Below are 27,510 nucleotides of genomic sequence, written 5' to 3' on the forward strand. Positions count from 1 at the left end.
CTGTATTTAGTAGAATGTGCCCTATGACAAAACTACCATAATCTGTGCTGAGCCCATCACATAGGGCACAACATAAATATTTAAGTTATGAACAAAGCTTTGCTTAAAACAGGAGGAAGGCTACCCCAAGCTTGATTTAATGCTGCAGCCCTACATCCGCTGTGGGAGTGATGCAATAACACCTAGCTTGCCTTTTCTTCCATGACTCCTGTTCTTTTGGGCAATGTTCCAAGTGCTACCTCGGGCCCCAGGCTTTGCTAGACCCAGATCTGCTATCTGGCCCAGCAATGAGTGACATAGCCGCATTTGGCTTGCAGAAGTTGGGTGTACTGAGGCAGCGCAACTGACATTCTGAAACTGTTCACCTGGAAATACTCAGGATTCTCAGGCATCAGAAGATACCTGTAGGTTTTCATTGCATGACTAAAGATGTACAAATTTTAATACAAATATATATATATATATTAAAAAGTAATTAACCCTGTTAGCTAAACATCTTGCTCAAACAATCCAAAATTAATCTGGCAGTCTTGAAAGAACCCGCCTCCTAAGAGGCACAAGTACAAAAGAGCAGGAAATAATCTTAGCTATGAAGAAATCACCTTATTCTGTTTTTATCTAGTCCAAGAGTCTGGATGCAGAAACACAGCTATATGCAATATTTGCACTTTACATGAATCATGAGAACGTGAATGACGATTAACCTCACAAAAGAAAAGGACTGCTATACTTTCAGAGCAATAAAGAATGGGGGAATAGAATCCAGTTTAAATAATTTCTAAGAGAATAGAATAAATGGAGTGTAAACGAAGGCTGGAGATATAGGATATTTAGTCTTTCTGCTGAGATCTTGAAAAAAAAACAGAATGAAGGGAGGAGCACTTTTTGTTTTTACATAGAATGGAATATGATGTTGTATCTATAGGAAGTCCTTTAAAACAGCTCAAACAAACCAATGCCCACATAATACTGAAATATGATCCACCCACTTAAATCTAATTATTTCAGTACTTTATTCCTCAGAATGTCATTTCTTAACAGGCCTACATATATTTTTCTACAGCAATATTTTCACTGTTAAAAACATACAATAATCAAGAAACTTGAAAACAGCCATTTTTTAACCATAGAAGACAAAATTTATAGTGCATTGTAGAATTAAGTGCTGAATAAAACGACCCAATTAAAGGATTTATTAAACAAGTTGCAAATTATACAGCATCAAAAATGTATTTGCAGCACAGTTCAAAAGGGACATTTCATTCTAAAAAAAGGAGCACATAACCTGATTCTTTGCACTGACAAACTCAATGAAGTCAATGGGGAACTGATACCAATTTTGATGTTTCTGGATTGTACTCAAGTCCTTCAAAGAAGCTGGATATGCTGAAGTCTTAGCTTCTGACTTCAGTAACAGGTTTTTCCCAGTCCCCTACAACTGGTCTTAACAACAACAACAGCAACAATAAAACTAACAACTGAGTACAAGCACACTGGGCATGGGATACATGGTACATTCCCAATTGTATCATGAAGAATGTGAATGTTTATTGGTAAGACAATTAATTTATTAAGCGGGCAATATATGGTATGTTCTTTCTATAGACAGGACAATTAATAAGATGGCCAGCACATCTCACAATGTTTTCAAGTTGGCTTGTTTCAAAGAAACTATAGTTAAAATTAACTATCATTTGATCATGTCTGGATGAGTTGACAAGCTGTTGTTAAGCAGAAACTATTACTACTTAACTTGTCAGCGGAGGTGTGAGCATATGAGCCTGGGGCTTATAACAACTAACTCACATCACTCTACATTATGATTTACCCTGATGCTAAATAAATATTGCTACCAGTATTTAGAGGTATTCGAATGGGTTTATTTTATAATCCTGTTATTCTACATTATCAGAGATGCTAAATGATCCTTGGAACTAAGAGGGCTATTCTCTTGAATGGTTTTTGACAAATTTACCCTGCAGGAATTTAAATACTGGGGTAAAATTCATAAGCTTTAACACATTTAAATAAAGAGTATAATCCAGAGTAACATCCTGAGGTCCACTGAGGTCCAGCGCCGAGAGCCTTCTGGCGGTTCCCTCGCTGCGAGAAGCCAAGTTACACGGAACCAGGCAGAGGGCCTTCTCGGTAGTGGCACCCGCCCTGTGGAACGCCCTCCCACCAGATGTCAAAGAGAAAAACAACTACCAGACTTTTAGAAGACATCTGAAGGCAGCCCTGTTTAGGGAAGCTTTTAATGTTTGACGGACTATTTTAATATTTTGTTGGAAGCTGCCCAGAGTGGCTGGGGAACCCCAGCCAGATGGGTGGGGTATAAATAATAAGTAGTAGTAGTAGTAGTAGTAGTTGTTGTTGTTGTTCACTAACAGAACTACTTTGTTATGTATTTTGGTCCTTTTAGAAAAATCATTATAACTTAGAAAAACAAAACCTAGAAAGTAAGGTTCCTGGCATGCCCTCAACACCAAATTCTGGGAAAGCATGGAGAATTTTTGAGCTAACTGCTATTCAAAACCACAAATGGATGAGGCTCAAAAATGAATGTCAAGTGTTAGGATTATTTTTTGTTTGCTTTTCAACATGAAACTGTTTGCAATTTCAAACCAGCTCAAGCCTTAAGACTGACAAAGTTAAATCGGCCAATTAAAGTATATTTAGATCAACTTAGTTTAGCAAAATAAGAGAAATAAAGGAACTTACCGCAAGCCATAACAAGGTAATGTGATGAACCTGAACATTGCCAGAAAAACTCTCAATGGGAGGAGTGTGAACACATAGAGAAAAGCATCCAGGCACAAAAAAATCCCAAAAATCATCAACTGCAGGGTAAAAGGAAAGAGAAATCAGAGTAAAAACTGTTACTTTAAAGATTTCCATGCTGATCAGCATCACAATTCTAAGTCTATAAAATCACCCTTACCTTTACCCAAAAGTAATACTTAGAAAGCACTTACACCCCAAAGACCTTATTAAAACTGCCACAAATACAGAATGCAGAAATCCTCACAAAACCAACATCAGCCAACAAAAGAATAATTTAAATCTTTCTAAGGGTTTGGAAGAACAACTATTTTTTTCAGCATTTCCCTAAACCTAAATGTGTGACACCATGCCAGTAAAGTGGTGGTCGTGGTTTTATGAGTTTGTTTAGTTTGGTAAACTTTATGGAACAATACACTGTGCACTTGGAAAGTGTTCAAGAAAATGTCTGCACTGTAAGAATCAGTCAAAGTTTGCAAACGTTCATGGCTCAATGATTCCAATCTTTCCTCAATAGATGACCTGTTCTTGCACACAATTTTAGATAATCAGCCCTGACCTTCCTTTCACATCATGGTGACTAGTAAAGACAGGCAGCTTTTGCAGAAGTTAGTTTAATTTCGAACGTTGCCCCTCATATGGAACAATATGGGAAAATGTTTAGCTTTGATACACCAGTATTTTTCAGTTTGTCAATTAGGGAATCCTGGGATTTCTCAATAAGTTGATACACCTTCTTAGTTGATGCAGAGTAACAATGAGGTCTAATGGGCCTGGCCAATGTCCCACGTGAACTGAAGGTGTGTCTTAGCCTGGAACATGTGGCAAAACCATCTGTATGAAATAGATATGGAAAATATTTCCTGAAGATAAGGAGGGTGAAAATAATTAGTCTATGGTTCACGTGTTATATGTTAACTGTACAGTATGGAATTGTGTACAGTACTGTTAAATCGTCTTTCAAATGACTTCAGAGTTATCACTTTAAAAGATTTTTTTAAAACCCAGTAGGATTAAATTAGATAAACATATTAATATCTAATTCCAATGTGTAAAACTTAAATTTGAAAAAAGAATCCCACCAACATATTCCTATTTTATTCCCACCAGCCACCAGTTCCAAGTCCCACTCTTTCAGTAGGAGAACTAAGTAGATTCTTATGGGACATTTCGTGGTCTGCTTTGGAGTCTTCAAAGAAGCTCACCACACTGATAAGATATAATAGTTCAGGGAGCTCAGCTTGTCAGATAAAACTATCTACCCCCCATGTACTTTCTGGGGGTTCTCCCAACTGTTTGGGGGAGATGCAGGGGGAAGGTGGGGGAGAAGCCCTGTTGAGCAGATGGAACTCTTTATTCAGGCTTCTGCTAGTGGGACTCCTTACCTGAATCCTGCCAACCGTTAACAACTTTATACTTTAACTGCATAAAGCACACATAAAAAAACCCACAGACTTCTTGAAGCAGCAACGTGGGAAAATAGGAAAGTGTCTTAAACAGAGTCAGACCATCTTGCTCAGCATCTAACCCTAGCTTTTCAGAAAGGATGATGCAGGATGTAAGTGTTGTCATTGTTTTTGCTCAGCATCTTTTAGAATAGAAATGATGTTTATAGCACCTACATAAGGTTTACCCATGGAAAAAAGTTTACAGATGAACCATTTGCGAAGGGGTTCCCCATGAGTGTGCCTCGTAGCCTGTACAAGATCCACTCATAATGACTGGCATCTGCTGGCTTTTTTTGCCAGAGGCAAGCCACTTATTGAACTACTGCTTTTCTCCTTGGCAGTGCTACTGCTGCAAAGAAAACAACAAGTGAAGCTCTGGCTGCACAGGCTGTTCTCTTCAGTCCACACACCCTTTGGATACAAGCCTACACATTCAATTATGGCATCACCATACAAAAGACAAAGTGATGCTTTTGGACTCCATACATAAGACACAGCCCTCAGACCACGTACAGGGAAAAAGTAATTTACTTTTTTGTAATTTAAAACCTATTCAAAATGCATGTTTAGAAAGTTGTGTTATTTTTTAAATTTAATCAGAATTTTAATTGATCAACCCAAGTAGAATGCTGAGAAAGTAGTTTACCTTTTCCAACTCTCTTGGTATTCGCATGCACGTGTACACTCGCTCTCTCCTTTCTGTGTACTTCGCTTCATTATGTTCCAGGAAGTAACCCCTTGTAAGCTCTGCATTGATGAACCTCAATAGTGAAAGATCTGCATTAGAAGAGGGGAAATTTGTTTTAGAGCAAGTTGTACTTCAATAAAGAATAACGCTTTACAGGATTTTTTTCTAGGCTAAAAATATTTGTTTACCAAGTTCAAAACATGTATTGTCCCTCAGACTGGATGGGTTTAAATCAACATATTACCTATAACTACATAGTATCTTTTCAATGTTGTTGCTTTCCACTTCACATCTACTCCTTTCTCTCCTACACTTGAGCCCCAAATCTTGCTCAAAGCCCAGACGCAGGGCAAGCCAACAATCAAAATGTTTGCTCATTGCAGCCCATGCGGTTAGAGACAACTAGGGGTGATTAACAACAACAACAACAACAACAACAACAACTTATTATTTATACCCCATCCATCTGGCTTCCAACAGAATATTAAAATACAATAATACAATAATCTATTGAACATTAAAAGCTTCCCCAAACAGGGCTGCCTTCAGATTTTACAGAACCGATCAGTTGTCAACTATGGTTTGGTGGTCAACTGCAAATGCCTCAGATGTAATGACAGACTATGGTTTGCCCAAATCAGGAAGTCAGAGAGGAAATATGGACATGTGAAGTGATGGAAGGGGGAAAGGGGAGAACACCAGCATGATGATGGCCAAAACTTGGTTCAGAATTACAGTACATTCCGTACATAATATCAAACCCTGAGATACTATTAGAAAAACTACAGTGTATCATGTCATTATCTCTACAGAAAGAGGCCTAGTGAACAGAAAGTGGTGAGGATGACATAAGGGCTTGTGTCACTCTCCCAAACCCTGGAGATGACAAAGCAGTCACTCCACACCTCCTTCCATCGACTTTGCACCATTTGCTTGTGCATGCACCCCAGTCTTACATGTCCCTGCTATGTCAGCTTGCCCTTACTATTGCTTGTTGTCTGCTCCAAATGCACCTGAGACACACCTGAGCTCACCTGGACTGTACCTCTGCCTTTCTGTCACATGTCTTTTGGCTCCTGTACCTTATCCACTTCATGCCAATGTCTTGGGCTTCACTCCTGTGACCACTCACATCTGAAATTATGGGCAAGAGCTGCCTATCACCTAACAGTCAATGATAGCATCAAAAGCAGCTCAGCTACCATATTTAAGTTTGCACTGTTTTACTAGAATTTGTAAGACTTCAGAGACCACCTCTCTGGCATTGTCACTATGCCAATTTTGATAAACTCACACAGAAATTCAGGGCAATCTCCACACAAAGGGAAAACTGCTGCAGCTACAAGAAAGGCATCCATGTTTATTGCCCCAAGGCTGCAGAATGATATCTTCTCTAAGGTGCATTATTTGCCCTCTGTTTCCCAGAAGAAGGTAAAGCACACCTCTTTCAGCTTGCCTTTTGCATGACTGGTTATTCTTTAGGGGGATTTGGACTGTTCATTGTTTTTAATCCACTGCAGGTTTTCTATTCTGCTGAACTCTGGAAAAGTGGCTAGTAATTGTGCTTAATAAATATAATACAACAACTGGAATCAAACTCTGTTTCAGAAGATACAGGGAAAAGTTGCACCAGTGCACCTGTTTTTATGTTTATTAAAAATATGAACTACCAACTAGTAATTGCAATAACGCTTTATCCTCTTTGGTGGAAAAATATATGAAAAGTTCTCAAGTTGACAGGCTCAAATCTAATTAAACTGTATTTACCTGATCCCAGAGAGCTCAGCAACTGTTGGCTCAATCCATTATAGACTATTTATTACTCCCTAGCTCAATTTCTGCTGCATGAGCCAAGAGCTATGCTCAGGAAACACAGATCTTGCCATGTCATCTGCCTAGTAAACAAAATCGTTGCTGGTCTGAACCTAAATTCTTAAAACAAGATTTAAAGAACAGAACTAACCTTTTCAACCAAAAGTCATTGAAGTTGAACTGTGAAATCATTAGGTCAAGCACAAACATACAAAAAATATTGGAGTGGGGAATCACCTTCTCTACTGTTAATTCTACAATGGGAACGAAACTGCTATTTGCAGAGAATGAACCTACTATCTGCCAAGAGAGGAACTTAAATGCATATCCAAAATCTCCTAATATAAAGGTTCCAATTTTGGTTAAGTAACTTGTGTATTCTGGAACGTTTACAAAGTACAAAGTGCTTCAAATATTTGCACATGTATATGAACTGTAGCTTTTCCAAACAAAAGAAACAGGTATGATGCAATAAAAAAGGTTGGCTGCACAAGGGCATTTGTAACAGTCGCTGCATAAAGACAATAAACTGAACCATAACTTGGTGGATTGTAAGCCACAAATGAGATCTCATTTCCTTCTACTCCTGCATAAAGAACTTCATTGATTATTTCTTGTTTTGATCAAACCTTAGTTTCTTATTACATCTGAACACACAAACTCTGGTTTGAGTTATCCCTTCAAGTCACAATCAAACCATGCTTTGCATTGCAGACTTGAAGCTCCAGAAGATGGGAGGCAGTGTTTGAGATGATTGCTTATTTGGGATATTCCAAAGAAAGATGAAGACATTTATCTGAATGAAGCCTCTATTTGACTGTGACAAAATAATAGGCAAGCAAGTGACCAGCCAATTGGTCAGCATTACAATCCCACCAAGAATTTACCCTGAAACCAGACAAGATGGGAAATGATGTTGGCATTCAAGCTGGGCTCTCTCTGAGGCTTTGCTTGTTATTGAAATTTCTCTAGCTCTATTGGACCAAACACAATGTGGGAGTGGGGGGTGGGCCTGGGTGATATATTGATCCCAGGAGTTGTATGAGGGGCAGATCGTGATGACAGCTTCACTCGGCGGTATATTGCAGGTGAAACCGCCACCTTCTGAGTCCCTCTGCTACCAGCGCCCAGCATGCCGAGGGAGAAACAAGCTGCAGTCGGGTGCTGGAGGCAGAGGGACTAAGGAGCGGTGGCAGCTTCACCAATATACCACTGAGTAAAACCACCATAGCAGTCTGCCCTCATACCGGCAGAGGGAGAAAAAAAGCTGCATTGGCAAGGCACGATACAGCTTGTTCCTCCCTCTGCGTCTTTAAACTGCTCAGCTAAGGAGCTCAAGGCTACCCTTGCCTATGCCAAGCAGTTTTACAGAGCCTGCAACCTGCCACTGGCTTCCACTCCCCAGCTGAGAGAGCCCTGATCTGGCTCCTGTTTGCATGTGAGCAGGATCAGGATCACGGCTCCTCAGCTGGGGAGGTGTGGGATCCGTCACATTCTCCCTTGGGGGGGCGGGGAGTGGCTGTACCATCCCAAGGGAGAAGGTTAAAGGAGACCCCACCTCGCCTCCAGCTCATGCAGGGCAGGCCCATGCACTTGCCTCATCCGCAGCAGCCTTGGCATGGGGTTGGGCAGGCTCAGCCAGGTGGTGCGAGGGCTGTGTGATGCTGCTGCAGCAGCGGCAGCCCCACTTTGTGGACTTCGCGCGGGAGGGTGGGCTCCATCTTCCTCCAGGGGTGAGCAACCACCCTAGGAGGAAAGAGGCAGCCACAGGTGACGGTGACACCTGGTCTGTCTTTGGGTAGTGGGGGCCGAGAGAGCAAGGTAGCTTGCCTGCACTGGCAAAGGGAGCCTTAGGAAGGAACCCCAAGGTCCCTACTGCTTGCGTGTGAGTGGCAGGGACACCAGGGCTGGCTCCAGTGGGGCCAGCTAACAAGAAGAAGCATGCACATGTTTAACTAGTCTTCAGCCATTGCCCTGGTCTCCAGTAAGTTTCTGGGTCAAATTCAACATGTTGCTTTAAACTTTAAAGCCCTGGGTGGTGTGAAGGTGTCAGATAGCACCTCTATGTTAGCCTGTCAAGATGATGGTCCTGCTCAAGTTATCATCATTAAGGGAACTTAAGATATCAACAGGGTCAAGCCCTTCTTAGGAGTAGCCTTAAAAATTCAAAACAAGCAAACATGAGAAGTTGTCATTTGATATTGGTCATTCACAAAGCTGTCCAAGGCCCATCTACCTACATACAACTTTGGCAAAAGAAAGCTGCTCTAAATTTTTTTGCCTGCTGTACATAGAAGCCATATGACATAACTATATTTTCAAATAACTCTGCAGTGACTGTTGCACTATTGTATCAAGGTTGTCCATGATATTTGTCTTTTGCTACTGTTGAATAAATTAATAAATAATACATTTTTTAAAAAAAGAAAGAAAGTGTGGTTTAAAGATATTTTTTAAAATATTAAGGAATCTAAGAAAAGATCTGCAGGATCAGACAAAAGTCCTACCTAGCCGAACATCTTGTTCCCCACAGTAGCAAGCCAGATGCTCCTGGGAAGCTGAACACAAGGACAAAACGCTGTTTCCCCCCTGCATTAGATATTCAGAGACCTCCAGTCCTTGAAGTAGTATATAGCTATCATAACTAGTAGCCTTAACCTCCATGAATTTCTCTATTTCCCCTGGCTATCACTACATCTTCTGGTAGCAAATTCCAGAGTTTAACTCTGCACCATGTAAAAAAGTACAGTATTTTCTTTTGTCTGTCTGAATCTGAAAAAAAATCAGTTTCACTGGATGGCACTGTTGTTGTTGTTTAGTCGTTTAGTCGTGTCCAACTCTTCATGACCCCATGGACCAGAGCACGCCAGGCACTCCTGTCTTCCACTGCCTCCCGCAGCTTGGTCAAACTCATGTTGGTGGCTTTGAGAACACTGTCCAACCATCTCGTCCTCTGTCGTCCCCTTCTCCTTGTGCCCTCAATCTTTCCCAACATCAGGGTCTTTTCCAGGGAGTCTTCTCATGAGGTAGCCAAAGTACTGGAGCCTCAGCTTCAGGATCTGTCCTTCCTGTGAGCACTCAGGGCTGATTTCCTTCAGAATGGATAGGTTTGATCTTCTTGCAGTCCACGGGACTCTCAAGAGTCTCCTCCAGCACCATAATTCAAAAGCATCAATTCTTCGGCAATTAGCCTTCTTCATGGTCCAGCTCTCACTTCCATACATCACTACTGGGAAAACCATAGCTTTAACTATACGGACCTTTGTCAGCAAGGCGATGTCTCTGCTTTTTAAGAGGCTGTCTAGGTTTGTCATTGCTTTTCTCCCAAGAAGCAGGCGTCTTTTAATTTCGTGACTGCTGTCACCATCTGCAGTGATCATGGAGCCCAAGAAAGTAAAATCTCTCACTGCCTCCATTTCTTCCCCTTCTATTTGCCAGGAGGTGATGGGACCAGTGGCCATGATATTGGTTTTTTTTTATGTTGAGCTTCAGACCATATTTTGTGCTATCCTCTTTCACCCTCATTAAAAGGTTCTTTAATTCCTCCTCGCTTTCTGCCATCAAGGTTGTGTCATCTGCATATCTGAGGTTGTTGATATTTCTTCCAATATTCTTAATTCCAGTTTGGGGTTCATCCAGCCAAGCCTTTCGCATGATGAATTCTGCATATAACTTAAATAAGCAGGGAGACAATATACAGCCTTGTCATACTCCTTTCCCAATTTTGAACCAATCAGTTGTTCCATATCCAGTTCTAACTGTAGCTTCTTGTCCCACATAGAGATTTCTCAGGAGACAGATGAGGTCATCAGGCACCCCCATTTCTTTAAGAACTTGCCATAGTTTGCTGTGGTCGACACAGTAAAGGCTCTTGCATAGTCAATGAAGCAGAAGTAGATTTTTTTCTGGAACTCTCTAGCTTTCTCCATAATCCAGTGCATGTTTGCAATTTGGTCTCTGGTTCCTCTGCCCCTTCGAAATCCAGCTTGCACTTCTGGGAGTTCTTGGTCCACATACTGCCTAAGCCCTCCTTATAGAATTTTAAGCATAACCTTGCTAGCGTGTGAAATGAGCGTGGTAGTTGCAGCATTCTTTGGCACTGCCCTTCTTTGGGATTGGGATGTAGACTGATCTTCTCCAATCCTCTGGCCACTTGCTGGCATATTGGGTGGCATATTGCTGGCATATTGGGTGTAGCACCTTAACAGCATCATCTTTTAAAATTTTAAATAGTTCAGCTGGAATATCATCACTTTCACTGGCCTTGTTATTAGCAGTGCTTTCTATGGCCCATTTGACTTCACTCTCCAGGATGTCTGGCTCAAGGTCAGCAACCACACTACCTGGGGTGTACAAGACATCCATATCTTTCTGGTATAATTCCTCTGTGGATGGCACTAGGTTCTAGTATTAAGACAGTGAGAAAAACATATCTGGTTACTTTTTTCATACCAGTCATAATTTTATAAACCTCTATCTTTAACTAGGATTTAGTGCGGTGTCACCTCACCACTAGTCAGTTCCATGATAAATTGTTCTAGGCTTGGGCACCATCATTTATGATATCTAGAAATTTTACCTATTTATCTTGACTGGAACATGCATTCACTCAGTATATAAAGCCACAGATTACTATCATGCTTTCCCTTTTGGATGCCAATATCGACCTGAACATTTTGGTAGGTGGGGGCAATAAGTTGCTTCCAGTACTGTACTAAATTACTTTTTGGACTCCATGTTGCCACTCACAGCAATTCTGTAAAGGAGTCTGTCCTATCTGAAATATCGCCTCCAGTATGCTTTTCCTATAGAGTTTGTATGCAAAGATCACAATTCTGCTCACTACGGGCAACCCCCCCCCCCATTTCATGGGGGTTACGTTCCGAGGCATCGTGTATGCCAGTGAAATCATGTATATTTTAACACCATTGGAAAAACCTGCAAACACCCCATTCCGCCCCTTCCCCGTCACTTCTGGGTTTGGCGTGATGCACATATGCATAGTTGCACACATGCTGAACACACATAAATGGGAGGTTCGTTCCTTCACAGGCAGAGACATAGGGAAAGTGTTCTAATGGCAATTTCTTCTATCAGTTCACTCTCTAGCTCCCTGTCATTTTTTCCTATCATGTACACATTAGTTGTTCCAATACGTCTGGTACTCTAATGATTGTGATCCCATTTTCCTGGGACTGTTTTCCAACTGGACAAGGACAACAACAGCTGTGATGGGGATAAATGGCCAGTTTATGCCACATGTATTTTTAGTTGCCAGCATCATCTTTTTAGGCACCCAGGAAAACAGGTGCCTGGGGGTTTTCCAGCCCTGTTCACAGCCATTTTAATGGGAAGTGCATTAAAGTGGTAACGCCTTTGGACTTACTGCTTTTGTGACCACAGGCAGTCAGAATTTGTGTATTAAGGTATGTTAAAATGCATTAATAAAGTTACTTTGCCTATCAGAACTCAGTCTCAAATTTCTACAGCTTAAGAGAATCACAGGGCCTATCCAAATGTTGTCATTTTAAGAATACACCCAAAAATTAAGTGAGTACTTAAAAATGTTACAGGTTAACATTGTAAACAGATGTTTTGTAGAATCATAGAATTATAGACCATGAATTGTAGACCACAATGGTCATATACTGTACTCCAACCCCCTGCAATTCAGGAATCTTTTGCCCAATGTGGGTCTTGCTCAAACCCATAATTCTGAGATTAAGAATCTCATGCTCTACTGACTGAGCTATCCCAGCAGTTTGAAAATATACATATTATACAAGTACCCTTATCAGAGAGCAGGAATGGCTGCAACTTCCTTTTGAGGGTACACCTGGTGGCAAACCCAGAACTGCTGCTGTGTAATGTGCAAAGCAAGCAATTTCTTCTTCCAAAGCCAAGAACTGAATTTCCCTTATTTTATTAATTTGAATTAAATATCATCCTTACTAAAAGTATGTATCATTTCCAAACTTTCTGGTCCCTTCCCTGAGTTTGCAGTGCATTGGCTGTAATGCATTTATGGTGGGAAAAATGAATTTTCTCCTATTGCAGTTTGATCCTTGCAGAGCATCTGAAGTTTGTTCTTTTACACACTAAGGGTGTTCCCTTCTCTGGTCTCGCCATGTACATACTGAAATGTCAATTTTGGGTTCGTGTGGCAAGGTTTAAAATACAAATTGTCTGCAGGTGAGAATACTGTGAAGCAAATGCAAAGTGGCAGATTAGCTAAAGTCTTAAAGGTAAAGGTAAAGGGTAAAGGGGCCCCTGGCCATCAGGTCCAGTCGTGTCCGACTCTGGGGTTGCGGCGCTCATCTCGCTCTATAGGCTGAGGGAGCCGGCGTTTGTCCGCAGACAGCTTCCAGGTCATGTGGCCAGCATGACTAAGCTGCTTCTGGCGAACCAGAGCAGCGCACGGAAACACGGTTTACCTTCCCTATTTATCTACTTGCACTTTGATGTGCTTTCGAACTGCTAGGTGGGCAGGAGCTGGGACCACACAGCGGGAGCTCACCCCGTTGCAGGGATTCGAACCACCGACCTTCTGATCAGCAAGCCCTAGACTCTGTGGTTTAACCCACAGTGCCACCTGGGTCCAAACTTTTAGACTGCCCCAAATATATTTTGTTGCAAAGCTGCAATCTGATAGCAATGAAAGAAAGATCAGTAAAAGAGCATTCTAAACAAGGAAGCCTTAAATACTGGACAGCTCAGCTGGTTAGTGTGTGGTGCTGACAATGCAGGTTCGATCCCAGTAAGGGACAGGTGCATATTCCTGCATTGTGGGGTGTTGGACTAGATCAGAGCTTTCCAAACTTTTCATGTTGTAACACACTTTCTAGACATGCATCATTTTGTGACACAGTAATTCAATTTTACTAGCAAACCAGAGGTTAAACTAACCCCTTTCCGGCCCCGGGAGGAGCGTGGAGAGTGTTCACACAGCACACCTACACATTGCAGCTGACACACAAATGTGTCACAACACACAGTTCGGAAACCTCTGGACTAGATGACTTCAGGGTCATCCAACTCTATGATTCTATGAGAACTGACAGCAGGGACAGCATAACAAATATAAGCTCTTAATACAGTAACATTTATTTGAATTGCAATAAAGCTGCAGTCCTAAACTCAGTTATCTGGAAGTAAGCCCCTGTGAATTAAATAGGACTGAATTCTGAGTGAATTTTTTAAGGATTGAACAGGTATAAAATGCAAAGAACACAGTGGGACTTACTTCCAAAGAAATATACTGCTGATTTTACAGTGGATCAGTAGCCTGCAAGGGTTATATGAGAATTATCTGAGATATTAATTTGTTTAAAAACTCAAAAGTAGAATTCGCAGAATTGCAAATGGTTTCTGTAGTGTATTGCATTCAAAGCTGTGCAAAGAAGTGTTTAGCATACAGTGGAACCTTGATTTACCAACGCGATCCGTTCCATGGAGGCGTTCGTAAACGGAGGCATTTGCTCCCCGAAGGCACGCTTCTGCGCGTGCGCAGATCGCTTCTGCGCATACACGAGCTGCGCAGATCGCTTCTGCGCATCCGGCGCTGAGGAACCTGGATGTAAAAACTTCCAGGTCCGCGGCGTTCGTAAACGGAGGCATTCATAAACGGGACTGTTTGTAAACCGAGGTACCACTGTATCCTGAAAAGCAGTCTTATTATATTTGTATCCCAACCTTCCTATAAGAACTCAGGGTAGCATACATGGATCACTAAGCAACATTAAATGTTGGATATGAGAATCTACAATATAGATCAAGATATAATTATTTGCTTTGCCAACCCCTTGGTGATATAACTACACTCACAACCATGTTACAACCATGATCCTCCTATTTTCTGTCTTTGACTAGAATTGGCACACCTTTCAATACAGGCTTCAATGAGCCAATCTGTCTGGCTGTTAGCCAGCAAGTTGATATTTTGATAGCCTACCCAGGGATGGCTCTGGGCAGTATTGCAGGGGGTTGAACTAGATGACCCTCACGATACCTTCCAACTCTACAATTCTGTGATTCTATGTTCACTTTCACCACTCCTGTTTCCCCCTCAATTTAATAGAACACTTTCCAATTTTATGAAATCACCGTTTGTCAGTTCAGACAGCAAACTGGTATGATCAAACCAGTAAGCATCCTATTTTTATTAAGTGAAGTGCTCAAGGGGAGGAAGTGGCAAACTAAGCATGCCACTAAGCAAGCTAGTAAAAGATAGAAGGATGTAAAGCACATTTGTTAATTCTTTCAGTTACAATTTGCTTTGCTGACCACTAAGTTCTTATTGACAGGCTTCCAAGATTATCTTGAACAAAGCTAATAAAAACCATTTCCCCACCAGAAACACTTTGTATATTCATTTTAACAATGTTTGATACCATTAATCGTTCGCCTGAACTAGTTTTATGCAATGGGCACTGGGGACACTGTTTTGCAGTGGTTCCAGTCCTATCCCTGGGGTCAGTTTCAAATGACAGCATTGGATTATTATCTCAACTCACCTGTAAGCAGTGTTAGAAACTGGGACAGAAAAGCTTTTGCCACATGGTTCCTGGTACCTGGGCACAAAAACAGAATGGCTAGTCACACCCCCCCCCCCCAAAAAATGCAGCAGCACTTTCTATTTATTTTTTCAAAATTCATGAAGACACAATTCACATCAGTGACACTGTTAATAGCAATTACTGGACACCTCAAATATAAATGGGGCTCAGCCCCTGCAGTTTTAGCCAAAACAATGACATCTGAAAAATTTATATTTACGAATACCAGCATGTATATAAATTTTATATGTGTACGTGTTATGTAAAGTATTGTGCTAGATTCGTGAAGGGGCTGGGACACCTCAATGTTCAGAGAGCCCCCCCCCCGTGCAATGTCAGGACATCACACAGCATTGTGTGTGGGTGACCTCAATCCTCTGATTGCATGTGGGTGCCTCTGATGAAAAGTCATTGGAGCTGTCATTAGGAGTTTGGGGGAGAAGTGTAATCAGTACATTAATGCAGTCAACTCTATTTCTCTGTAATATTTGACTCAGAAGAGGCCACATTATCCCTGAACCAGTGCCTGGACTCGTTGATGGGCTGGAACAAGGCCAACAAACTGACACTAAATTCCAAGAAGACAGAAGCACTGTGGTTGGGTAGGTCACAAGTCCAGAAAATTGGTCATTTGTCTACTGTGAATGGGGTTGCACTCCCTAAGAAGGAGCACATTCCTAGTCTGGGGGTTGGATCCATCTCTGATGACTTCATGATCTATGGGTTTCTTTACCAGCTCTGGCCATTTCTAGGCCAGGATAGCCTGAGAACTGCCACCCATGTACTGGTCCTCCAGAATCAAACTGTAGAGTTGGAAGGGATCTTGAGGATCATGCAGTCCAACCTCGTGCAAGCTGTCCCATATGGGGATCAAACCTGTGACCTTGGTGTTATCAGCATCATGTTCTAACCAACTGAGCTATCCAGTGGTCACCAATGGATTACTATCATGCATTGTACATGGGGCTGCCCTTGAGGTTGACCTGGAAAAGCTGGCAGCTAGTGTAGAATGTGGCAGCTCAACTGCTCAGAGGGGAAGAATTCTGCTGTTGAAAGAATTGCAGTGGCTGCTAATTAGCTACTGGGCCAAGTTCAAGATGCATAAAGCCCTATAAAGATTGGGGCCAGGGTAACGAAAAGATAATCAAATCCTTTACATGCCCAACCAATCATTGCACACTGCAGGAGAAGGCATCCTGTTCGCAACATCTTACCAGGAGAGCTATTCCACAGCATGCTGAAATTGAGCCTTTATTATGACAGCATCTACCTTTCAGAACTCCTTCCTCTTACGCACGAGACAGGTGACATCTCTCTGATGTCTGTTGAAGACTTTCCTCTTTCAGTAAGCCCTTTAAGTCGAGATTCCACCTCTGCACCCCACCCCTTCCCAGTTAGTATCCATACTGAATGGAAATGGTCTTTACATATGTAAATGTTTATATATATGAAATGTTTTATACATTTGTTGTATTGTGAAATTCCTTTGATTGCTTGATCCATAGATGAAATAAATAATGTAAGAGCTCCCTGTTATTATAAATCTTAAATCAATGTTCATCGTAATGATAGACCTCAAAAGGTGACGTGACATGTCATGCTAGATTACAGTTGAGTAACATTAACAAGCCAGGACAAACCTTGAGTTCACACTCTCCACCCTTCTCTCCTTCTCCTGTATAGCCAGGATTAAGAGTTCATATGTTTAAATCATGGTATGCAGTTTCATTCGTACCCAGTGTTTGAAACTCCCATTGTTCCAGGCGCATTTTGCGACAGAGAATTTCATTAGTACAAGCAGTTTCTGAGCTCTGGCAGCTTAACACCTCAGAGCACTGCTTATACAACAGGTAGTTATCAGTGTCCCTGTATTTAACCTGTGCAAAGAAGACTGTTGCAGCTGTTGCTGCATATTGATTGGTGCTTTCGGCTAATGTGGGGGAATTCTTATTATGTAACATAATGATGGGTTATGTGGTGCCATTTGTAGGGACACTGTAAGAATAGGCACTGGTCTTGCTACTTTAATTTTTGTTTCTGCAGCCACTTTTGTGCTGCTGACATAGATGCAATCCTTTAGAAACATTTCCAGTAGTAATATGGTCATCTTTTACAGACCACAGGATAGCCCACTAAGCACTTTTTTTCCTGTTTTATAATAATATTTTATTATTTGTACCCCACCCCTCCAACCAGGCCGTCCCAAGTCAAGTCAATTTGCCAATGAGATCACACATTAGTACAGTTTCATCCACATGAAGAGCCGCAGACTTCTGTGACATAATGTTCTAGTCCAGAATGTTATAGAATCTGCGAGTGTCATGAAGAGGAAAAACAACTGCAGCTTTGAGCAAAAAACTGAACTTAATTTTCACATAATCTAATCAGCTCCAATTCCAATAAAGAAATGTATGAGGTATGCATGTGTTACAAAATTAGTTTCCTATCTGTCCATATTTCATGGGCACCAGCAGTGCTTATCTATATAGAACAGATGCCTGCAATTTTAACACTATTTGTTTCCTCTTGTAGTAAAGTATTTCTAGCACCTCCTTATTTTTTCCTTTTTAGAACACAGTTTTTTTTAGCATGGTTTGATAAAATGATGCCTGCTTCCATTTGAATAATACTTATAATTCTGGAACAAAGCACACTATCTATTTGACGTCTAGCAGCTTTGTGGTATAATTGCTCTATCACCTACTGCTGATAGTCATTATTCAGACAGCCCAAATAGTTCTTCTGCTCTTGAGTTCCTTTTCCTAACAATTAACCCTAATATAAATCTGAAATATAGACTTTAAAAATCTGTAAATCCTGTCTCCTGAACCAGAAATGGAGAATGGCAGTGTACCCAACAACTTCTAAGGTGTACAGTACTCTAGTAGTAAATATGACTTCTGACATAATTTAAACAAGACAAACCTCAGTTTTAAACTCTGCACTCAAGTCTCTGTGTGTGCATTGACACTTTCCATCCTACAAGTCAAGACACTAGAATTGTGAGTTGACAAAACCCACCTATACTGTCACATCCAATGCTATTATCTCCACTCTGGAGAGGAAATTTTTTTTTTTACACAGATGCATAGTTATATATGTTCAAGCAATAACCTCTTTCCACACCTAGATACTGCATCAATACAATTTGATGAGCTGCAGAATCTCTAAGCATTTTTTTCCAAACCTCACAGTGTCTAAAATTAGATTCCCAAAAATAACTTACTGCCTTTGCCGACATGCCTAATAAACTTCAGTGACTAACTATGGATCAGAACTGGTGTGCACCAAGCGCCTGACTTAGCAAGAGAAATGTGTAGTAGTACACAAGCTTCAGCTTAGGTGCTTGTAAAACTAAAATTCCTCCAAACTTTTGACAGCACCGAATCTCAAACTTGGAAAGGGCAAGAACAGCAGAGCCAATCAGAGAGCAGTTGACAAGGCTGTCATGAGAGAGAGAGAGAGAGAGAGAGAGAGAGAGAGAGAGAGAGAGAGAGAGAGAGAGAGAGAAAGAAAGAGAAATCCTCTTAAGTATAGTACTTGACTTCAGAGGAACTCTTGTACTGTCTCAAGAGTAGAACTGCCTGATTCACTTCTTGGAGCACAAAACACGCACGCTGCTGGAATGATATTTCTACTTCTACAACCTCCTTGCTACCTTTTGATTTAAAAGAGCAGCAACACTTGGCTGAGAAAGGACAACTTTCCGCTTTGATTTCTGCTCACTCACTCACTTACTTCCTCCTGCCCCCCCCCCAGCTCCAAACACTGTCTGCCAAAAGTCACCCGCCACCTAAATCTCTCCATGCTCCTGAATCTACTCAGCCCTTCATTTCTACGGAAGGGGGGGGACACACCACTGGGGCTTATGCTTTTGTTTGGAAAGGTCTTGCCCTGGCACCCTGAGCAAGACCCACCTCGCAACCTATGAACCACCACGAAACACTAAGCGCAAGGTGCATTTATTTTCCCTGGTGCCGCCAAGACATTCCCCGAGAGAAGCGGGCGTCATAACCACAGGCGTAACAAGCAGCCCCTTTCGTTCCCACCTCTTGGGAAAATCTAAGCCCCTAAATTTGACTCCTGCCGCCCCCAAACAACCGAGAAGCGGCATGGGTTCGAGTGCGTGTGAGCCTGCTCTGCACGTGCCCAGAGGCACTCCGCATTTCTTTTTGCCCGCGCCTCCTGGGCCCGCCGCGATGCACTCTGTACATGCTCACGGGCACGCCTACCTGTTCTTCCCGCCCCCGCAGGGTCAAGCCCGGCGGAGGAATGGCCGCCCCCCCGCTCGCCCCCCCCCTCACCTGAGGCCCCGCTGCGCTTCTGCTGCCTGCGATGGTCGCTCTCGTAGAAGCCGAGCGTCTCGGCGGCGCGTTGCTGCTGCTGCTGCTGCCCGAGACCGGGCGACGGCGGGCTGGAGGCGGGCGGCGCGGAACGAGCAGGAGACGGCTGAGGGGAGCGGCACTCGCCGCCCGTGAAGCTGCTCCGCCGCTGCTGCCCGGAGCCCGGCTGGAGCAGGGAGAGCTCCGGGGGGCCGCCCCCCCGCCGCCCGCCTTCCCCGCTCCCGGCGGAGGCGGCATCGGCGACGCCCGCCATCTTCACGCGAGCGGCCGCCACAAACTCCGCTCCGCGCGCCGGCGGCTGCTGCTGCTGAGGGAAGCCTCCGCTGGCCCGTCGGAGCACGTCATCGCCGCGCGACAAGGAGCGCACGAGACGGGCCCACCTCTCCAGCGCGCGCGAGCGGCGAGCGGTCCTGGCGGCCATCTTGACGGAGGCAGAAGGGGCATTGCCATAGCAACCACCTTCGCGCGGCCTGCTGTTGCTGCTCCTCCTCCTCCTCTCGCCCAGCCCGAAGCCTCGCAGCGACGACGCGGAGGGAGGGCGGGCCCAGCCTCCTCTGTCATAACAACACACAGTGCAAATAGAAATAAAAATAAAACAATCCCCCGACGGAACGAAATACTCGTGCACTTGGAGGCACGCTTAGCTGAGAGCCCCAAAGCCACGAGGACTTTGTTCCCTAAACGGAAAATAGCCTGGCAAAGTTTCTTCTTCCCCACCCGCTACTCCTGCGCTTCTCCGGTGGGGCTGCTGGCTGGGAGTTTCCCCCCTTTGAACCGCGTTTAGGATGGGGCTGCGCGCAAATGAAGCTCAGATCTCCCCTCGGGGTTGCGCAGCTCGGGGCGCCCCCTGCAAATCCCACCTGAGCAGCTGCAAAGGACAAAGCTGTAAAAGTTTGCTTCGTTTTATTTAAGAGCATTCAAGAAAGCAGAAATGTGGGGGACTTGCATTTGAAGTTTTAAGGTTTTTTGGGGGGGGGGGTTTCGCCCTCGCGTTTCTGATAGCGCACAACGCCTGCTTCAAGAATAAACACTCCTTGCTCTCAGCTAGTAAAGCTTAAAACTACAATCCTATAAAGGGCCCTATTAATACACTGGGATTTGTTTCAAAGTACGGTAAACACGCAGAAGTGTGCAGGCACATGAAAGCTCATACCAATAACAAACAAACTTAGTCGGTCTCTAAGGTGCTACTGGAAGGATTTTTTAAATTTTGTTTCGATAGGCTAGGAATGTAATTTTCTTCTAGATTTATGGAAACGAGAAGTTAAAAAAGATTCCCATACGTACTGTATAAGATTCTTTATACTATACATGGGTGTAGCTAGGAACCTCAGTTTGCTATTTATTTTTATTGATTTGGCTACACCTACGGTATGTCTTTAGATCAGTGCTTTCATTTAAACTTACTCTCTATTAAGCCTCTTTCCTTTTTCTTTCTCTACTCACCATGGACCAAACATTAACTCCTCATCTCTATTTTTCTCTGCACTTCCATTTCTTAAGCTATGCCCTCTTTTGGAGACAGGTTTCCTTGCACTCCTCCTGAGCAGAAGCTTTGCAGGATGAGACCAAAGGTGGTAGACACACAATTTCTTCCAGAGCCTTGTGAGAACTGTAGTTTCCCACTCAGAGATCTACAATTCTCACCTCCCCATAACAAGCTACATTTCCTGGAAATCTTCAGGGGTGGGGGTGGGAATAATTTGCTTTAAAAGTATGGGGGTTGGTAGCCAACTGACTTTGCAATAATTCTCTCTCCGGTGATTATGCAGTGGCATAATACTGGCTTGGAATAAAATACTTTTTTTAATACCGGTAGATCTGACAGTTAACCTGGTAGGTTCTGCTAAGCTGCTTAACAGATCTATCCTCCATGGATTTGTCTACCCCACTTTGTAAACTAACTAGAGGTGGGCAACAAATTCAATTTAGTGCACATTTAAAGGTGAATCTAATAAATTTGCACTTTCCAGAACAGTATGCAAACTGAAACACAGCCATCCTTGGAAAGTTGCACTTATGAATTTTGCGGTGCAGGTTTCTAAGCAATGCTTGCAAAAATACACACAAGGGGAATGTGTGCATAAAAAGAAATGTATTTGTGAAAATAACAAATAAAGTGTGTTACATTAGAGAAATCTGCTTGCGTGAATGTGTGCATTGTTCAAAACTGTGTTAAGCTGTGTTTCATGAGGATCGTTTTTTTAAAGTGCACATGGCTGCAGAAATGTGGAAAACTGAATTTAAGACTGGGAACATAAGAAACGGAGAGAACCAAAAGTGACAGTTCCTTCCATTTCTAGCAGTGACCATCCCCACATCATGTGACAGTAAAGTCCTTTCATTAATTATGTGTTGTGTGCAAAGTAGTACTTCCTTTTGTCTGTCCTAAATCCTGATTATACTGCCAGTCAGGTGCAGTGTGGGACTGTGATTTCTAGTATTCTCTCTATCCACTTTTCCCACACCCATGGATCGTTTTATAAACTTCTATACGTCATCTTCATTATCATCATACCCCTCACAGCCCCTGTCACCCTTTTACCCTAAATAAAATGCTTTTGCCTTTTGTTATAAACCAAGGGTGCTCCCAAACCCTTCTTATTCTGCTTGCAGCTTTTCAGCAGCTTTTCTAATGCTGCCATATCCTTTTTGAGATTTAACAGCTAAAACCTACACCATCTTGCTGCATCACAATATTTGCAGTTTTAGTTGCAGTCCTTTCCCTAATAATTTCTAACATGGAATTTGCCTTATTCACTGCCCCAGCATAGCAAGCCAATGCTTTCAGTAAGTAAATTATGCAGTATCTACTTTAATTTCCATAGCCCAATCAGGTCCCATCTGTGAATGTGAAAACACTTTCCCATGAATCTCATTACTGTATGTCATTTTGTTATCCATTCACTCAGTTTGGGGAGTTACTTTTGGAGCTCTTCACCCTGATTGGAGTCTTTGTTCACCTTGATTCTTCCAGAGAAGGAAGGAATAAGTCCTTTGCCATCTCTTCCTCTGTGCATTTCCTCTTTTCTCTACACAGCAGGCCACAGTTACCCACTATTTTTCTTTCTGTCATTCTCTTTAGTGTTCTATTTGCTCCACCACCACACCTTACTTTATTTATCCTCCTATAGCAACTCACACTAAGGGAGTCAGAATTGTGGGAGGGGAACTTGTGCAATACAGCTGGTTGCAACAAGCTGGATAAATTGGCACCAACTTTATAGTATGCCTCTGACTACAGAGAGGAGGAGCAAGAGAGAACATACTGTTTGTGTGTTTGTTTTATTGTTATTGTTATTAACTTTTTTAAAGCATTCTTACCCCAGTTTTCAGTCAAAAAGGATTCCCAGAGTGCCTTACAGGTTTCCCAGGTTTACAATCTATAAGAGGGAAGAGGCACATGTTTTAAAATTCAAAGTTATTTATATAGCATCAGCAGTGTGCCAGGTGTTTTGTACAAGAGGACAGGTTCCTGTACAGAAAGTTTTCCAAGTTGCAACTTAACTCGCTTCCGTGTATTTCCCAGTCATCTCGATAGTGCTTCTTTACACCATTGATATATATACCAATGAATGCCTTATTTAGACCATTCTTACTATGGGCTTTGGTGACTAGAAATGTTCCAGTGCAGCCACCATCTTTTCCTTCAGGGCTTCGTTACATTGCTTCCATATTAGGTTGCGTCAAGGATAGCCAACATGATTTCCTTCAGAAGTGTTTGGCATCCAACTTAAGAGAAATGTCTCCAAATTAGTAGTAACTCCCACCATTTATTTCTATAGAAGAATATTGCTGAAACATTGAAGCAAGTGGAACACGGAAAATGCACGTGCGGAGCAGGGAGAACGAACCAAGAAGCACAGCAATGTCACTTTTAGGGGTGATTTTGCAATGTGTTTGGGGGACATGTGACATTCTTGTGAAACTGAAGAGATGGCTGTCTCTCTAGGCTTTTGCATAGGTTGATCAAGAAAAGAGATTGCTTAATGGGCACTGTTGGTCAAGTAAAGTTCCTGGAACAACATGGCACGCAAGTCGCACGCCTCCTGTTACGGTGACAGTTGAGACCTGCTTGCAAGTTGGGAAAAATCAAAGAGAGCTTCCTGGTCGTCTAGAGCAGGGCAGTTCAACATGCAGCCCTCAGGGCCCTTTTTGGCAACCCTCAGCAGCATTTGACGCCCCCACCTGCAGCCCTCACACTGCCTTCCCAAACCAAGGAAACCAAGGAGCTGGGCTTCTGGAAGTACCGTAGGTGGGAGGGCTGTGGCAGGGTCCTGGAATCCTCTCTAACCTCTTCCCAAAGCCTAGTTAGCACTTCCTCAGCTTTGGGGGAAAGGACCCTGACAGAACCCTGTGCCTCCATCCCAAAGCCCAACACCTCATTTCAGGGCCGTCTTAACCATATCTGGCGCCCTGGTGCCAAGATCCCTCCGGCGCCCCCCATGAGTGAGGCGGGCAGGAGGGGCATGCAGGGAGCTGAGAAGCGCAGAGGAGGCAGCCCCAGGCTCGCGCTCCCTGTGTGCCTCCAGAGAGCTGCCTGAAGCCGCTCAACAGCAGAGGCACGCGGAGGCAGACACCAGCGTTCGGCGCCCCTGATGGCCGGGCACCCTGGTGCCTTGCACCACCCAGCCCGGCCTAGGGACGGCCCTGCCTCATTTACCTGGCTTTGGGAAGGCAGCACGAGGGCCGGAGTGGGTGTGTCAAATTTTGGCCTGCTTCCATCTTCTTCAAACTCCCCCCCCCCAACATACACACAAGGCGGCAATGGGAAGCCTCGGGCTTCTGTGTCAAAGTATTTTTGCGGCCCACTTGGTAAGAAAAGTTGGACCGCCCTGGCCTAGAGCAATATGGGGAAACCACAAGGCTGCGGTGCTACTGTGTGGGAGGGAGCAGGTCGCACCGGTATTTTAAAAGCTACCAACCCCAACCTCATTTGTTCTATACCCCCCCATCCCCATTTTAAATAAATCAAGACTTTCCTACAGAAGCAGGGAGCATTTTTCAGCATCAGCACTGGACCGAAGGCCACCAGTGTGCAGGTCTGGAGTAAAAAATGGGCAGAGCAATTGATATGGCTAAATTCTAACCCCACAAGAGGTTTCTTGTCAAGAGGTTTTTACATACATACATACATACATACATACATACATACATACATACATACATACATCGCTCCCTCCGCCATCCAAACAAGAAAGACAATGTATAGCTAGGTGTTCAAGAACACATTCCAGAAATACAAAAGCACTTGAGGAAAACATGGAGCACAGACTGTGAGACCAGACAGAGAGGCCATGAGGGCTTAATGTACATCGCCTCGCAGCAGGGAAACATCCTTTGGAGGAGTGGAGAACATGAAACACTGATGTCCATGGTGGGATCTTGTTTCCTTGGACACAACTGTTAGTTTGCTTGAGCTAAGGTAAAGAAATAAGCAGCGCTCCTAGTAGAAATTGGACCCTTACCCCCAGCCCCTAAAAGATGAAAGAAAGCCTGCACAACATTGGACCATCATCCACAAATACACAACTGCAAGCAATCCATTTAGCATCCCATGGAGCTTGGTGTGAAGTGGAAGAGCATCTTGGAAAATAGGGGGTGGCTTTTAATTTAGAATGGGGAAGTAGGTTGAGTATTGTAAAGAGACTTTGGAACTTGATATGTGGCAACTCTACAAACTCGATCAGTACACCCATATGCAAGGGTTTCATTTACTCGGGTTTGAAGAAGTCAATTTCAGTTGATTCCTCATCTTATCCAGAAACAGCCATTGTGGCTGATTCTCCTGAATGGGAAACCAACTCTGCGGAGATCACATCTGGCATGCGCTCTTTGCCTCAGAACAAAATGAAAGCCATGTGCATAAAATGTTTCCATGTGGGTGTATAAATTTGTAGGGAAAACACTGTCACCAATACCATGGATGGTATTTAGTAGTACCTATCTTAATTGCAGTTTGCCATGATCCATTCTAGACCCCAGGTTTTATGTCTATATGTTCCATTTACACTTCGGCTCTGGGATAGCTCAGTCAGTAGAGCATGAGGCTCTTCTTCATCTCAGAATCATGGATTCAAGCCCCACGTTGGGGAAAAGATTCATGCATTGCAGGGGATTAGGCTAGATGACCCTCATGGTCCCTTCCAACAGGGGCGTGGCAATGGGGGGCGGGGTGCCTCCGGTTCCACTCTGGGGAGGGTGACACTCGCGCCCCCCCCATGAGCGAGCATCCAGTCACTGCCCGGTAAAACACCTCACTTGGCGGCTGGCTGCTCACTCACTTGCTCGGCCAGCGCGTGCTTTGCTTCTTCCTGCGAAGGGCAGAGGCGAAGGGCAGGCCAGGGCCTCCGCGGCTCCGCCCAGCAGGAAGCTTCGGCATATCTGCCAGGGGGGGGGGAAGCGCTGTGTGCTCATGCGGGTGCTGGAGCGGTTTGCCGGTGGAAGCCGCTCCAGCGCCATGCGGGGATGGTGCTGAAGTCCTGTGCTCACGGCTGCCACCGTGACCAGAGAGTCCCGCCATCATCCCCACGTGGCATTGGAGCGGTTTGCCGCTGCTGCTGCTGCGCAGTGCGCATGTGTGTAGCACACATGCGTGCGTGGTGACATCACTCGTGCATGCTGCGTGGCAACGCTCCGCCCCCGGGTGCACGCCCCGGGTGCCGCAGCAGCTTCCTCCGCCCCTGCCTTCCAATTCTATGATTCTATTCTATGAAAAGCAGCCACAGCTCTAAAGTGCTCTTTTACAATCAACAAATACCAGAGCTATTTCTTCTGTTTCAGTGTACAGTATCTGAAGAAGTGTGCATGCACATGAAAGCTCATACCTATGACAAACTTAGTTGGTCTCTAAGGTGCTACTGGAAGGATTTTTTATTTTTATTTTGACTGCGTCAGACCAACACGCCTACCTACCTGTAACTAGAGCTATTTCTACCGGTAACACTTTTGAAAGTAACTTAGAGGAAAGCATTTGCGTTGCAGCAATGAATAAGCAGATGTTTTGAAGTGATTACAGTGGTGACATAAGCAGGCTAAGTTGAGTAAGAAGTGTGGATAATTAGATATGAATTGCATTTTTCACGCCGGGTCTCTAGCCAGAAGAAGGAAGTAGAGAGGCCTGCTCCCTCTGCCCTCCCGATCTGTTGACTTTTACCGTCTTCGTTTAAAAAACTGGCAAAGGGCAACCCCAGTTTATGGCTAAGAAGGGTGAAAACAAAACACAGAATGAGTCACTTTGGGAACTGCTTCCAAAAAAATGCACACTCAAAAAAAGGTGGGGCTTTCTGCACTCCTCTGCCAAGGCACCCAGAGGAGCCTGTGTCTGATCTCATCATTTTCAGGCCCCAATTCAAGGTGCACATATTGCCACCTTCCCTACAGACCCTCGCTGGTGCTAAGGTCATCAGAGGTGGCCCTCTGGGTAGCTTCAGAACCCTCAGGGGACTTTTATTGTGATTGTCATTTGTTTTGGACTGCCACCCTGGAACCCTAAGGTGTTATCTGAACCTTGACTCATCCCCCTTTCTGCCTTGACACCATTTCCTTCCTCTTCATCCTATTGCTTTATTATTTCATAGCTGCCAAGTATCCCGTTTCCGCCGGGAAAACCCCTTTTTTCCTACCGTTTCCCGGCGGTCTCCTGTTTAGTTTTTTATCCCGATATTCTCCCTTAAAACTGCTTCTGCCGGCGGCCATTTTTCTGGTGCCGCTTTGCCCTTCTATGGGCACCAGAAAATGGCGCCGGCGGCGCCGGAAGTCGCTTCCACGCATGACCGGAAACGCGTAAAAGCGACTTCCGGTGGCGCTTTGCCCTTCTATGGGCATCAGAAAATGGCGGCGCCGGAAGTCACTTTTACGTGTTTCCGGTCATGCGTGGAAGC

General features: G+C 43.8%; 1 protein-coding gene across 2 annotated transcripts in view; it reads right to left on the reverse strand.

Moving 5' to 3' along the window:
- Positions 1 to 20,063, reverse strand: part of TAPT1 (transmembrane anterior posterior transformation 1) — a 54,458-nt gene extending 34,395 nt beyond the window's left edge. For both annotated transcript variants that reach the window (XM_035112368.3, XM_035112367.3), the window contains exons 1-3: positions 19,589 to 20,063; positions 4,876 to 5,006; positions 2,722 to 2,840 (exon numbers count right to left, since the gene is read on the reverse strand). In XM_035112368.3, the coding sequence (XP_034968259.3) occupies positions 2,722 to 2,840; positions 4,876 to 5,006; positions 19,589 to 20,048 (710 nt within the window). In that variant the 5' untranslated portion in view covers positions 20,049 to 20,063. The remainder of the gene's footprint in view (positions 1 to 2,721; positions 2,841 to 4,875; positions 5,007 to 19,588) is intronic.
- Positions 20,064 to 27,510: the final 7,447 nt, after the last annotated feature.

The sequence above is a fragment of the Zootoca vivipara genome, chromosome Z1, assembly GCF_965207765.1.
Source record: "Zootoca vivipara chromosome Z1, rZooViv2.hap1.1, whole genome shotgun sequence".
Taxonomy (NCBI): Eukaryota; Metazoa; Chordata; class Lepidosauria; order Squamata; family Lacertidae; genus Zootoca; species Zootoca vivipara.